Source organism: Pinus tabuliformis, chromosome 1_1 (assembly GCF_031772625.1).
Source record: "Pinus tabuliformis cultivar Carrire ecotype Pingquan chromosome 1_1, CPIR1, whole genome shotgun sequence".
NCBI lineage: Eukaryota > Viridiplantae > Streptophyta > Pinopsida > Pinales > Pinaceae > Pinus > Pinus tabuliformis.
The window spans coordinates 825,205,755-825,218,982 of record NC_142297.1 but is presented as its reverse complement, the minus strand read 5'-3'; the positions used below and the strand labels follow the sequence as shown (position 1 = coordinate 825,218,982).

The 13,228-nt window shown below is 37.5% G+C and overlaps 1 protein-coding gene across 1 annotated transcript; it reads left to right on the top strand.

Moving 5' to 3' along the window:
- Positions 1-6,690: 6,690 nt before the first annotated feature.
- On the top strand, positions 6,691-8,139 carry LOC149216642 (uncharacterized). The gene is made up of 2 exons (XM_089390029.1): positions 6,691-7,273; positions 7,391-8,139. Exons 1-2 carry the CDS (start codon positions 6,691-6,693, stop codon positions 8,137-8,139), a joined length of 1,332 nt encoding a protein of 443 aa, XP_089246155.1.
- The last annotated feature ends 5,089 nt before the right edge of the window (positions 8,140-13,228 follow it).

The window sequence follows — 13,228 nt, the reverse complement described above, 5'->3', positions numbered from 1 at the left end:
ATAACTCATTCAGGTGAAGGTAAAATCGTTGAATTTTCACCTCATGATTTTGTAATTAAGGACCTAAGAGATCCTAGACAGATTTTAGCTACTGACATTGCTGATGATTCTACAAGGTTGTATAAGTTTAACAAATTTTGGTCATCAACTCTTTCCTTGGTATTTTTTTCTCATAATGATGAAGTGAGAAAACTTTGGCATGAGCGATTTGGTCACTTAAATTATCGCTCCCTTCAAAATATATGTAAAGAAATATGGTGACAAGTCTTCCTATTGTATCTTGCAGAGATGGTGTTTGTTCGGGATGTGTACTCAGAAAACATCATCGGGATAGTTTTGAAAAACGTGCCTCTAGGCATGCCTCGGCCCCTTTACAAATTGTGCATAGTGATTTATGTGGTCAACTTCCAGTTGTTTCATTCTCTGGCTACAAGTATTTCTTAACTTTCATTGATGATTCCTCCAGATGCACTTGGGTATACTTCTTAAAACTCAAGAGTGAAGTATTTCTTGGCCTTTAAGGCCTTTGTTGAGAAACAATCTGGACATCAAATTCTTAATCTAAGATCTAAAAATGGAGGAGAATATGTTAACAACAAATTCATCAAATTTTTCCCTGAGCATGGAATTCAATTGCAACATACTGTTCCATATACTCCACAACAAAATGGTGTAGTCGAAAGGAAGAATCAGACCTTAAAGGAAATGGCTAATTGTATGCTTCAATCTAAAGGACTTAGTCTTAATTTTTGGGCAAAAGCAATTAGCTGTGAAAATTACATAGTAAATCACACTCCTACTAAGGTTTTAAATAATATCACTCCAAAAGAAGCATGGAGATCAATTAAACTAGATGTAAGTCACTTTCGTGTTTTTGGAAGTGAAGCGTAGGTCCATATTCCAGATGAGAAACATAAAGCCTTAGAACCTAAGAGTGAAAAATGTATTTTTGTTGGATATTCTGAAGATGTCAAAGGATAGAATTCTTCAACCTAAATCCAAAAATTTTATCATTAGAAGAGATGTAAAGTTTGTTGAAAATATATCAGCCTACGAGCCTAGTTCGGCGAATGTGCCACCTCTCTCTATCCCTTCTACTTCTGAAAATATTTCTTCTTTAGATGATGACAATGAGGATGAAAATCCTCCCCCACCTTCTCGGGATCCTCTTTCATCTCCTCATATTCAAAAATGGGTCCACGCTACTCGGGATGCAGCAGGTTCTCTTGCAGGTGATCCTACAGATCAGCATCATACACATTCTTAGTTTGATAGAGCCTCTTCTTTACTGGCTCAAGCTTCAACGAATTATGATTCTGATATCTTTGCATAAGCTTCTGTCCATCCAGATTGGGATACAACTATGAATGAAGAATATAGTTCATTATTGGAAAATGATATATGGGACCTTGTTGCTCTTCCAAAGGGACGAAAACTTTCTAGATGCAAATGGGTTTACAGAACCAAGTTTCGACAAAATGGAAAAGTTGATAAACATAAAGCTCGTCTTATTGCTAAGGGTTTTTCACAAGTTGAAGGCATTGACTATACTGAAACCTTCTCCCCTATTGCCAGAATGAACTCTATCTGCCTTGTTCTTTCCCTTGTTGCCTCTTTCAAATGGAAAGTCCATCAGATGGATGTTAAATCCACCTTCTTGCATGGGGACTTGCATGAAGAAATCTATAAGGAACAACCTCCTGGATTTATACAAACAGACTCTAGCCTTGTATGTTAGCTTAAGAAATCACTTTATGGTCTCAAGCAAGCCCCTCGAGATTGGTATGCCAAAATGGATAACTTTCTTTTTGGATACTGGATTTTCTAGGCGTCATTGTGGCAATATTGTCTACACCAAGAAAGTGGGTAAGTCTCTTATAATTCTTGTTCTTTATGTTGATGATCTTATCCTTATTGGTAGTGATCCCAACCTTATAAACCATGTGAAGTCTAGCCTTAAAAAGCAGTTTGAAATGACAGACTTAGGACAATTGCATTATTTTTTTGGTCTACAAGTCTTGCAATCCAAAGTAGGTATTTCCCTTTCCTAGTCCAAGTATGCATGTGATATTCTATGCCACTTTCACATGGAAGACTGTAAGTCAGCCCGTTCTCCCTTTCAGTCTGGAGCCAAAATTTCAGTCACTTGTACTTCCCTTGAAGTTGATGCTACCTTATATCTTCATCTTCTTGGAAAACGTATTTATCTAACCCATACCCGTCTTGACCTTTCCTTTATTGTTGGAAATATTGCTCGGTTTATGAAAAACACACATGAAAGTCATTGGAAAGTAGCTAAAAGAATACTTCGTTATGTTTGAGGTACAATTTAGTTTGGGATTCATTACAGTGCAGAAGCATCTCCTCTATTGGTTGGTTTCACTGATTTTGATTGGACTGGTGACCCTGATGATCAGAATTCTACTGCAGGTTATGTCTTCACTATTGGTTCTGGACCTATTACATGGGCTTGCAAGAAAAAAAGTGCAATTTCTCTTTCTTCAGCAGAAGTAGAGTATCGTGGCACCATAGAAGCTAGTAAGGAAGCCCTATGGCTTCGTCAGATCCTGTTAGAGTTTGGTTTTCAGCAGCAACATCTGACTAAACTTTGGTGGGATAATCAAAGTTCCATTCAACTATGCAAAGATCTAGTCCAACATCAATGCAGCAAACACATTGAACTACAAATGTACTTCATTAGAAAGCTCATTCATGACCATGTTCTTGAAGTGCAATATTGTTCAACCGATGATCAAATTGCAGACATCTTTACAAAGGCTCTCACAGAGGTGAAATTTACTAAACTTCGATTTATGGTTGGAGTTCAAGAAGTTGTCACTAAGGGGGGATAGTCTCTAATGCTTCCTTCCTTCTCCTATTGTGTCATATTTGTACATCCTTCAATCCTATCCCAAGTTGTTCTTAAGGGGGGATGTTAGGATATTCCGACGCATAGGAAATAGTTAAGTATAACTTGGTCTAGTGTATAGTTAGGTAAAGTGTGTTCCTTTAGTGTGTACTTTTTGTAACTTACAATCTGACGGTCATGATATGTTCTAAACATGAAGTGATTCGACAGTTCATTCTCTCCTCGGTATTACCGACACTTGATCCATGGCTTAACACCTAATTGGTCCATGATCTCTATTTAAAGAGCATGGAGGGTCATTTGTAAGGTGACCATTCATGAGATAAGATTTTGTAAATTTTCTTTCTTTTACATTAATAAATTGCATGAAGTTGTCGTGTTGGCTCAGTCCGTGGATTGTTTCCCTCTTTGAGGGTTTTAACCATGTCAAGAATACTGGTGTACTGATTGATGATCTGTTTGTGAGCGGTGTCCTTTGGTGTTCTATCTAAGGAACTTAACATGTAAATTCCTACAAACAAATATACACAGAGATTTCCCCTAGATCCCAAAATTGGGACTACCAAATTGATTTTCATTATATTTCTTTCAATATTACAATAAATATAAATATGTGTCGAATCTTTCACAAACCCCGATCCACTAACCCTGGATTAGAACCTAATCGTAGTTCCCTTGACCGGATCTACAAAATACCATGGGAAGAAAACCATTATGCCCAAAACCATATGCAAAACCCATGCACAAAACCATGGGTAGGTCCGCCCACCATCTTTGGGTTTGTGCAACTATTATGGGGTCTGCATAAAAAAAACTCCCAGGGCACTGCCTCGGACCCCGTGCAAGGGGGGCTATCGCACCTGATGCTAGTCGTGGAAAGAATATAATACATACCCAACAATATAAAGATTATTTGAAAAAAAATGAGATATATAAAATGTATGACTCCAAACTTGGTGTAGCATGTATTGCATTGAGATCAAGTGGATTTAATGAATGACGCTTCAACAGATAATGCTATCCTTATTGCAAAGTGGAAACTAAAGAATCAACCAAGTGCCATGGATGTGTAGTGACAACAAATTTAGTGAGGCTGCCGACATTCATTTCCACCCATGCCATGGATTTTCTTCAGATGGTGTATATTTAAAAGTGGATCAACTTAATCATGGATTTAGTATGCTCCACTACTCCCACGAACTAGGCCAAAACCATTGGATGTTCCACAACTAGAAACTATAGTATCTCATTACATTGGCGAATACATAATCTTCAAAGATGGCAGTGATTATTAGCTCTTCTATTTTTTTTACACCAACTAATGTTTAGTTGTTTCAAAATTCAGGTAACAAAACAAAAAAGGTGGCATTTCCAACAAAGGAAGTGGAATTTAGACGACTTCCGAATTGCCAACAACATCACTGGAATTAACCATATATTAATAAATAAATATTTAATTAACATGTAATCAATAACCATTATGTCATTGTGTCATTAATTAACATTAGGTTAAGTATGATTTATCAAAAGTATTAAAAATCCATGAATAATCAGTTAAATTAATTAATATAAGAATTAATCAATATATAAACATTTAAAATTACATTTAAGTTATTATTTTAAAAACAGAAACTATATTTTAATTAAATAAATAATTAATGAACAATAATTAAGTGAAAATAAAATAACAAAATATATATTAAGTAAAATTAATGTAACATAGAAGGTCGGCGGAGGCAGCTGGTTGGTAAAGTCGAACTCGTAAAGACGGTCAAGTCTTGTGCTCAAACCTGAGCGAGGGCGTTGACTAGTCGCGGGTGTTACTCGTTTCTTAGGCCAAGCCCGCTCACCTTTTAAGGTCGGCGGACACAGCTGGTTGGTAAAGTCGGACTCGTAAAGACGGTCAGGACTTGTGCTCAAACCTGAGCGAGGGCGTTGACTAGTCGCGGGTGTTACTCGTTTCCTGGGCCAAGCCCTCTCACCTTTTGTTTTTCTGAGCGCGCACTCCTGGCTTGCATCCGTTGACTGCACCAGCATGCCCCTGGCCTCTGCACCCTTCCGTTCGTCCAGCCTCAGTTAATGGAGGCCAGTGGGGACCCCGATCCCCCTCCTTCGCCGCCTCCGAAGGTGCTAGCTTTCAGATCAATGGTAGCTGTTGGACCAAAGCGCCCTCCCTCAACTATTCAACAGAAGTTCGTTAAGAAACTGGACACGATTCCATCAGTAGCCCTACCAGAAGCAGAAACCTGCAAAGCAGCTTTGAACCTTGAGGAGAGAGGCCTCATAGGTCAGTTCACGGGCCTCTGGCCATCTCCCAAGTCAGTTGATGAATGGACCTAAAGGAACTAGAAGCCCCAGATCAAAGAGGGAGTCAAAAGTTATTTTGTAGGTAAGGGTTTATTTGTGTTTGTCTTCGAAAACCCAGATGACAGAGGCTTAATCTTTAGAAATGGACCATATTTCATGGGACCCCAGGGTCTTTATCTGAACAAATGGTCTCCTGATTTCGATCCCTCCCAGGACATCCCCTCTGCTGTCCCGGTCTGGGTTAGGCTCCCCCATTTGCCACTTCACTGCTGGAACCAAAAATCCCTTCAGATCATAGGTAATGCATTGGGAAAATACATAGATCAAGCTGCGAGAAAAGACCAGTATTCATGCGCCCGTATCTGCGTAGAAGTGGACCTAGAAGAGAGGTTACCGGAAGCTATCAAACTCACTGTAGCTGGGTGGACGCATGTCCAGGAGTTGGACTATGAATAGCTACCCTTTAAATGCAGACATTGCCATGGTCATGGACACTTTGCAAAGAACTGTAAAAAGAAAGCAGAGGAGCAAGTAGACAAACAGAACGGGGAACAATGGAATCTAGTCTAGAAAAATGCAACCTTAAAAAAAGGCACAGGCAGGTAACAAGGATGGAGGCCCTAGCAGCGCCAAAGCCAACCAGGAAACGGAAGCAATTCCAAATGGGACAGAAAGTGCTCAGAACAATCAAGTAACCCTATCCCAGGAGAATGTAGAACAGGCAGACACTCCACCTTCAAACAAAGAGGAAGGAGAAGCAATTCAGATCGAGGCCAACCAAGGTAGTCCCTCTAATCCCTCATATGCAGAAATAGCAAGGAAAAAACCAGTTGAAATCTCTGGTTCCTCGGAGGATGAAACCTACGAGCGACAAACGAAAAAAGCAGGAAGGAAATCCCGCAAAGAAAAGAGGGAGGAGGAGGCAGAAAGACTCAAAATACAAGGAAGTCAAGCTACAATAGAAATGTCTATTGGGTGAAATATTAGACCAAGGCCTTCCAAAGGAGGCCTCAACACTCCCTTAAGTAAATAATGAAACTCGTCTCTTGGAACTGTAGAGGACTGGGGAACCCCTCCAAAACTGAAGCAGTTAAGGATCTTATGAAATCAAAACCATCAGATATCCTCATGCTCCAAGAGACCAAAATAGAAGGCCAAGCCCTTCTAGAGATCAACAGTTCAAAGTGGAATAAAAGAACAGGCAAAGCTGTCAGCTCAAGGGGAACTTCTGGAGGGCTGGCAACTCTTTGGAACGAAGACCTTTTTCATCTGAAAAATCATCAGGAAACACAACACTGGATCTTTACAGAATTGATGCACAAAGCAAGTAAGTTGTCTATTTCCCTTTTCAATCTTTATGTCCCAGTTTCTTACTATGAAAAACGAGAATGATGGAACTCCCTCTCCGCCTTTTTAGAGCAGTCATCTCCCAGCAATATCATCATAGCAGGGGATCTCAACATCATTATGAAAGCAAAAGAGAAGAGGGGGGGGGGTCAAGCAATATAGACCCCATGCTAGACGTGGTGGAGGAGCTCTTTCAGCGCTGGGACCTCTTGGACTTCAATCCTGTTCGCGGCATTTACACTTGGTCCAATAACAGAGTGGGAACAGATCACATCTCAGCACGTTTAGACCGATTCATGGTACAAAGCTCCATAATGATGAACAAAAAGATAATCATCACTAAAATTCTGCCTAAACTCGCTTCTGATCACAAGCCTATTCAGCTCCTCTTGGAAGATGAAGAAGAATTGGGACCTATTCCGTTTCGGTTCAGCCCTCTATGGATCGAGAGAGAAGGTTTTATAGAGACAGTGAAGGTAGCTTGGGCCAAAACTTTTATGGTATCCCCAAGCTATGTCTGGGAGCAAAAGTTGAAAGCCACAAAACAGGCTTTGAAAAACTGGATAAAGAGACCAGCCCCCTCTCCTACCGAGCAAAGAAAGGAGTCAGTCCATTCATTGCAGACTCTACAAATAGAGATGGAAAGCAAAGATATCACAGCGGAGTTGCTGGAAAAAGAAATAAAAGCCCCACGATCCACATACCAATCTTTCAGAAAGGAAGAAGAACACTGGAGACTCAAATCCAGAAGTCTGTGGCTGAAGGCTAGAGACTGAAACACCTCCTTCTTCCACCAACAATATAGAGCGAGATTGTCAAGGAACCACATAGCAGAAATCAAAACAACTGAGGGCAATGTTTGCAAAGGATTTAACCAAGTCAAAGCTGCCGCCGAAACCCACTTTAGGAATCTATACAGAGAAGGAACTCACAACAACAATGAGGAAGCCGCTGAATTCATCGCTAACATCCCTTCTCTCATCAACCCTGAAGAAAACGCAACTCTCTGCAGGCCAATCGCTGAGGAGGAAATCATAAACGTTATCTGGTCCATGGACGCAAACAAGGCTCCCAGGCCTGATGGATTTACAATCCATTTCTACAAAGCTTGTTGGCATCTTATCAAAGCTGATCTCCACAAAATGATAGGTTGGTTCATGCAAAAAGCCAAGATAGGTGGAGGAACCAGCTCCACTTACCTTGCTTTAATCCCCAAAGACACCAATCCGGAGTCATTCGCAAGATTTAGGCCCATTTCGTTGTGTAACGCTTCATATAAAATTCTGGCTAAACTGTTAGCAAATCAGATCAAGCCCCTGTTAAAAAGACAGATCTCCTCTCCTCAAGGTGGTTTCGTGGAAGGCAAGCATATTCTGGATAATTTAATCCAAGTTCAGGAGACTATACACTCAAGCAAGCAATGGAATGAAAAAGGTATGTTGATTAAATTAGACATGGAAAACGCCTTCGATAGAGTTAATCGCTCTTTCCTCAGCAATGTCCTTCTCGCCTTTGGCTTTTCGACCCAATTCGTTAATCTTATCAAAGCTTGCATCGACAAACCATGGATTGCCCCTTTAGTCAATGGCCGCCCCACAAATTTCTTCCAAGCCTAGAGAGGTATCAGGCAGGGATGCCCTCTCTCCCCATTCCTGTACATCATAATGGCAGATTCCCTCAGTCGTAAACTCACTGCTGAAAGACTAAACGGCAACATTCTGGGTCTCAAACCTTCCCATGGAGCTGATGCCCTGAACCACGCTCTATTTGCTGACGATTCCCTTCTCCTTGGCGGAGCCTCCATCAGAATTGCCAAAGCCATTGACACAGTTCTCAGAAGTTATTGTAGAGCCTCTGGGGCTTTAATCAATGAGAGCAAAAGCGAAGTTTTCAGCTAGAATATAGATCAGAGGGAACTCACTGGCATAACCACTCTCCTTGGATTCAAAGGTCAAGCAACATGGGATAGATTCAAGTACCTGGGCCTTCCCATCATATCAGGAGCCAATAAAAGATCGCTTTGGAGCAAAATAATCTCGAAAATTAAAACAAAAATTGCAGCGTGGGGAGGCTATTGGCTGACGAAGGGAGGCAAAGTAATTTTAATAAAATCCATGCTGTGGACACTACCAATCTTCCAGGCAGCGTTTCTCTTAGCACCAAGAAATGTGACGTAGCAAATATCCAAACTACTCAGAGACTTCCTGTGGCAGGGAGGTAAGGGTAACGAAAATAAAATACATCTGGTGAACTGGGACGTGGTGAAAAAAACAATGGCAGAAGGTGGGCTGAAAATTAGAGACCCAGCTCTCGTCAATCTAGCGCTGGGAGGAAAGATTTTGTGGAAGCTGATCCATGAGCCCTCTCATCTGGTTAGTGTCTTGCTGCGTACAAACTACGGACCCAACAAATCCCTCAGCAACCTCCAGAACGCAAATACAGTAAACAGCACGCAGGTGTGGAAATTATGCTGCAGAAGCAGCAAGTTCTTCAACAAACAGGTCCACAGGATCCTTGGCAACGACAAACGCACCCACCTGTGGCTCGACAGTATTATGGGGAAAGAACCTTTGAATAATAATGAGGACATAACTGATCTCAGGGATTGGCTGAAGCAAGCAGGAGTCAACACCATATACGACCTCTCAAATTGGGATCAGCATGGAGATTGGGCAGGATGGGATTTTCATGGAGTCCCAGGTCGGTTATCCCATCAACAAACCCTGCTTGAAGATCTGCTGGAGGAAGCAACCCCTGTCAACAGATCCATGAAAGATAGCTGGGGTTGGGGCCAGTTTGGAGTCTACACCACAGCTGCAGGTTATAGAGCATTGCAGGCCTCAAGAAACAGCAGACAAACACCGGCCTTTTGGAAGAATGTGTGGGACTCCCTAGCCTTACCAAAAGTGAATTTCTTCTTATGGACTCTGGTCCATAATAAACTCCTAATTGGTGATAACCTGGAAAAAAGGAATATAGCAGGGCCGCACAGATGTGGGTTATGCAACAACAATTTCGAAACAGCCCAACACCTTTTCTTGGAGTGCAATTTTGCAAAAGAGGTATGGGGAATTATTTTACATGAATTTCAGATTATATTGCCTTCACAAATCTCTGTTGCAGATCTCTATGCCACATGGAGCCTACTCTATTCCCAGCGCATCCCTTCCAAATCATTTTGGAGAAAAATTTGGACAACACTCCCCAAATACGTTTGTTGGCAGCTTTGGCTGGCCTGAAATCAGCTGATCTTCAGAGAGATGAGGCACACTCTGTTGCAAGTTGCTGCAAAAGCTAAATCCTTTCTCCTGGAAGCGGCCCAACAACAGTATTTCAAAGAAGACCCTTTGTTACTGCCTGAAGAAAAAAGATGGCTAGGCCAGCTAGAGCCTTACCTGCGTAAGCATCTCCTCTCTCCTCAAAAGGCCAATCAGGAATGGCGCATAAGAGACGAAGATGATAATTTTCAATCTTGGTGGTGGTCTCAAAACTTATCCACAATTTTCTTCGACGGAGCGTCCAAAGGTAATCCTAGCGTCGCTGGTGCTGGGGGGGTCATCTACTCTCTGGATGGGGTTTCAAAAGACTGTTTCAGCTGGGGATTAGGCCAGAAATCCAATAATCAAGCAGAGATTCTTGGGCTTCTCAAAGCTTGCCATATTGCAAGAGACAAAGGTGCCAAAGAACTTCAAGTTTTCGGAGATTCAGAGATAATAATAAAAAACCTAAAGTTGGGAATATTGTTTAGCAATGCCACCCTCAACAAAATACTGGACAGATTGAAGAGAGTTCTCTTAGACTTTGACACGTGCAAGTTTTATCATATTCTTAGAAAGTCAAATAGTGAAGCTGATCAGATGGCAAACAAAGGCAGCTCTCTTATGAAAGGACTGCTAATTGTAAACAATGAAAGCTTTGTACAAATGCCATGAAATCCTAGTAGATCATAATCAACAACAGTTAGAACTCTGCAATGTAATAGGGGTCGCTCCGGCAAAGACCCAAGATCTTTTCAAATAAATAAAATCCATAACCGTTTCAGTTAAAAATAAAATAAAAATTAATGTAACATAGAATTTAAATTACTCAAGGTGTATATGTTGTAAAAGGAAAGTAGAGTGCCTTTTTTGGATAGTGAGTTATGGCCTATTATGTTCTAATAACAAGTGGTTTCTATAATAGATTATCAACAAAACTAGATTAATAATAGGTGATTTTTTGTAATAGACTAAGTTGTCTCTCAGTTTTTTGGTGGCCATGATGTTATCTTCCGAAAGATTTGTAAACAAGATGTTCATATACAATATTTTTGATTAATAGAAATCTTCAACATTAGTTCACAAAAAAAACATTTAGTTGTGTGAAAGAAGATCTTAATCACCTCTTTTAAAAAATCATAAAAACTAATAAAATTATAACTTTATTTTAAATTACTATTATTATTAATACTTTAAAAAATAATTAATATATAAGTTAATTGTATATACATTTTAAAAATACATGGAAGATATTCATGAGTTTCTCTCACTTTACTATGGTGATTGTAGATAGGTTTTTTTATAATATCATGGAGCAATACACTACTTATCAATACCACATGCCCAAAATTTTCATCAACATGTTAACCAAAAAAAAAATAAAAATTGTAATGTTATTTTTAAGAAATTATGTTGTGTTTTTTAAGGTTCCTTTTTTAAAAATAAATATATGTATTTGTAAATAAAATTCATATGATTTATTATTATAATTGAAAATGTAATGAGTTTTTGAAAATTATTTTAACATTTTAATTTTAATTATATATTTGCAAAGTATAAAAGCATTTTAAGATTATTATAATTTTGCTAATTTAAAAAGTTAAAATGGATAATGTAAAATGTTTTTTAAAATTATATTAATAATTTTCTCTAAGCAATGCACTTATTTATTCTATAATATTTTGAGAATTAATCAAAAACCAATTTTATTATAAAATTATAGATAAAATCTAAAAATTTATTATTTTTTAATTAAAACTTATATAATGAAACACTGTCTATTTAATATAACAATCATAATAATAATAAAACAAACAAATAAACAAAAATCAAAATATTGGTTTTTTTTTCATTGTTAAATATTATCTAAATGGTGAGGATTCAATAGATTGTTAATTTCATAACAAAATTTTGAAAGTAAAATGGAATACAAACCATACTTTTATGTTTTTTCTAATTTTAACTATATATATTTCTAATTTCAATAAATGGGTGTTGATTTTAATGAATAAGTGTTCACCATTCTTTTTTCATTACATTCATTCTACTCACCAAAATAAGAGACCCCTCAAATTGGTGTCTATTAATTTCAAAGTCAAATTATGCATTTCTTTATTGCTTTTCAATTTAAGTGGGTTTCAAATTCGCCTTTATTTATTGTGCCTCTGTTTTGACTTTGATTTTAACTATCTTGATCGTAGAAATATGCCAGATAAGACTTTGATTAAAATGTTACCTTCATCCTTATTCATCATAATTTAGAATAATTTTGAAATATGTAATACAATGAAGTTTATTTGTTTATTGCATGATTTTATGGTGCATTTATTTTAGACTTTATTTTAAATCTGCTTTATTTCATAGTTATCTTTATTTTGATTATTTACTTAATAAATTTCATCCTTATTTTGATTATTTACTTAGTAAATTTTTCTCAATTAGATAAATAAGAGGTAAAAAAGTGACTTTATTTCTCTCTATCCAATACTATAATATTTCCAAAAGCAACCATCAAATTTAGCATTATTTCACATACAAATTAAAAAATCAGTTAAAACTCACAATAAATAAACCAACCTCCCTAATTCTCTTATAAATGTTGGGCGGTCATTGACATCAACCCAATTGATTCAAATTGTCCTTGATTACTTTGTGCACCATTAGAAAATTCCCAACACATACTTTGACGCATCTCTTGTTGTTTTCAGTCAATTGGTTAGAACATCCCTACATCCCTTTGGTAGCGGGGATTTCATGAGTCCAAATTTAGTAAGAACTTTGTTTTTTCACGTTTCCTATGGTTTTGGAAATGGTTTTGAGCAATTGATGTATGTTGCTAGGATTATATCAGTGTGTTTTGAGAGCAAATTTTCTTGATATAAAAAAGATAATAGAAGGAACGAAGAATGTTTTTGTTTTATATATTAAAAAAAATAAAGTGTCATAGTCTCATTCAATGAAAGTAAAGAAATGATTATGGTTGTTTGTCATCTGCAATAAAAATCAAATTATTAACGCAACTATATAAATCTGTAAAGGTAAATCATTGCTAGAATTTGGTTTTAAACCTGAAATATTCAATCCACTACTTTCATGGTGAATTGTAACTATAATATTTGGTGGAAAGAAGCAATGAAAAGGCAAAAAAACCATATATGTATGTGCATTCAAATGTCTCACATATATTACTTTAATAATTAAAATAAATCTTTATACTTTAATGACCATATAAAATCACAAAATACCCTCTAAATATTTTTCTTTAATAACTATGTAAAATTAAAAATCAAATTATATAAGATAAAAACTTTAATGACATCTATTACTTTAATAATTAAATAAATCTTCATTCTTTAATGACCATATAAAATCACAAAATACCTTCTAAATATATTTCTTTAATAACCATGTAAAATTAAAAATCAAATTATATAAGATAAAAACTTTA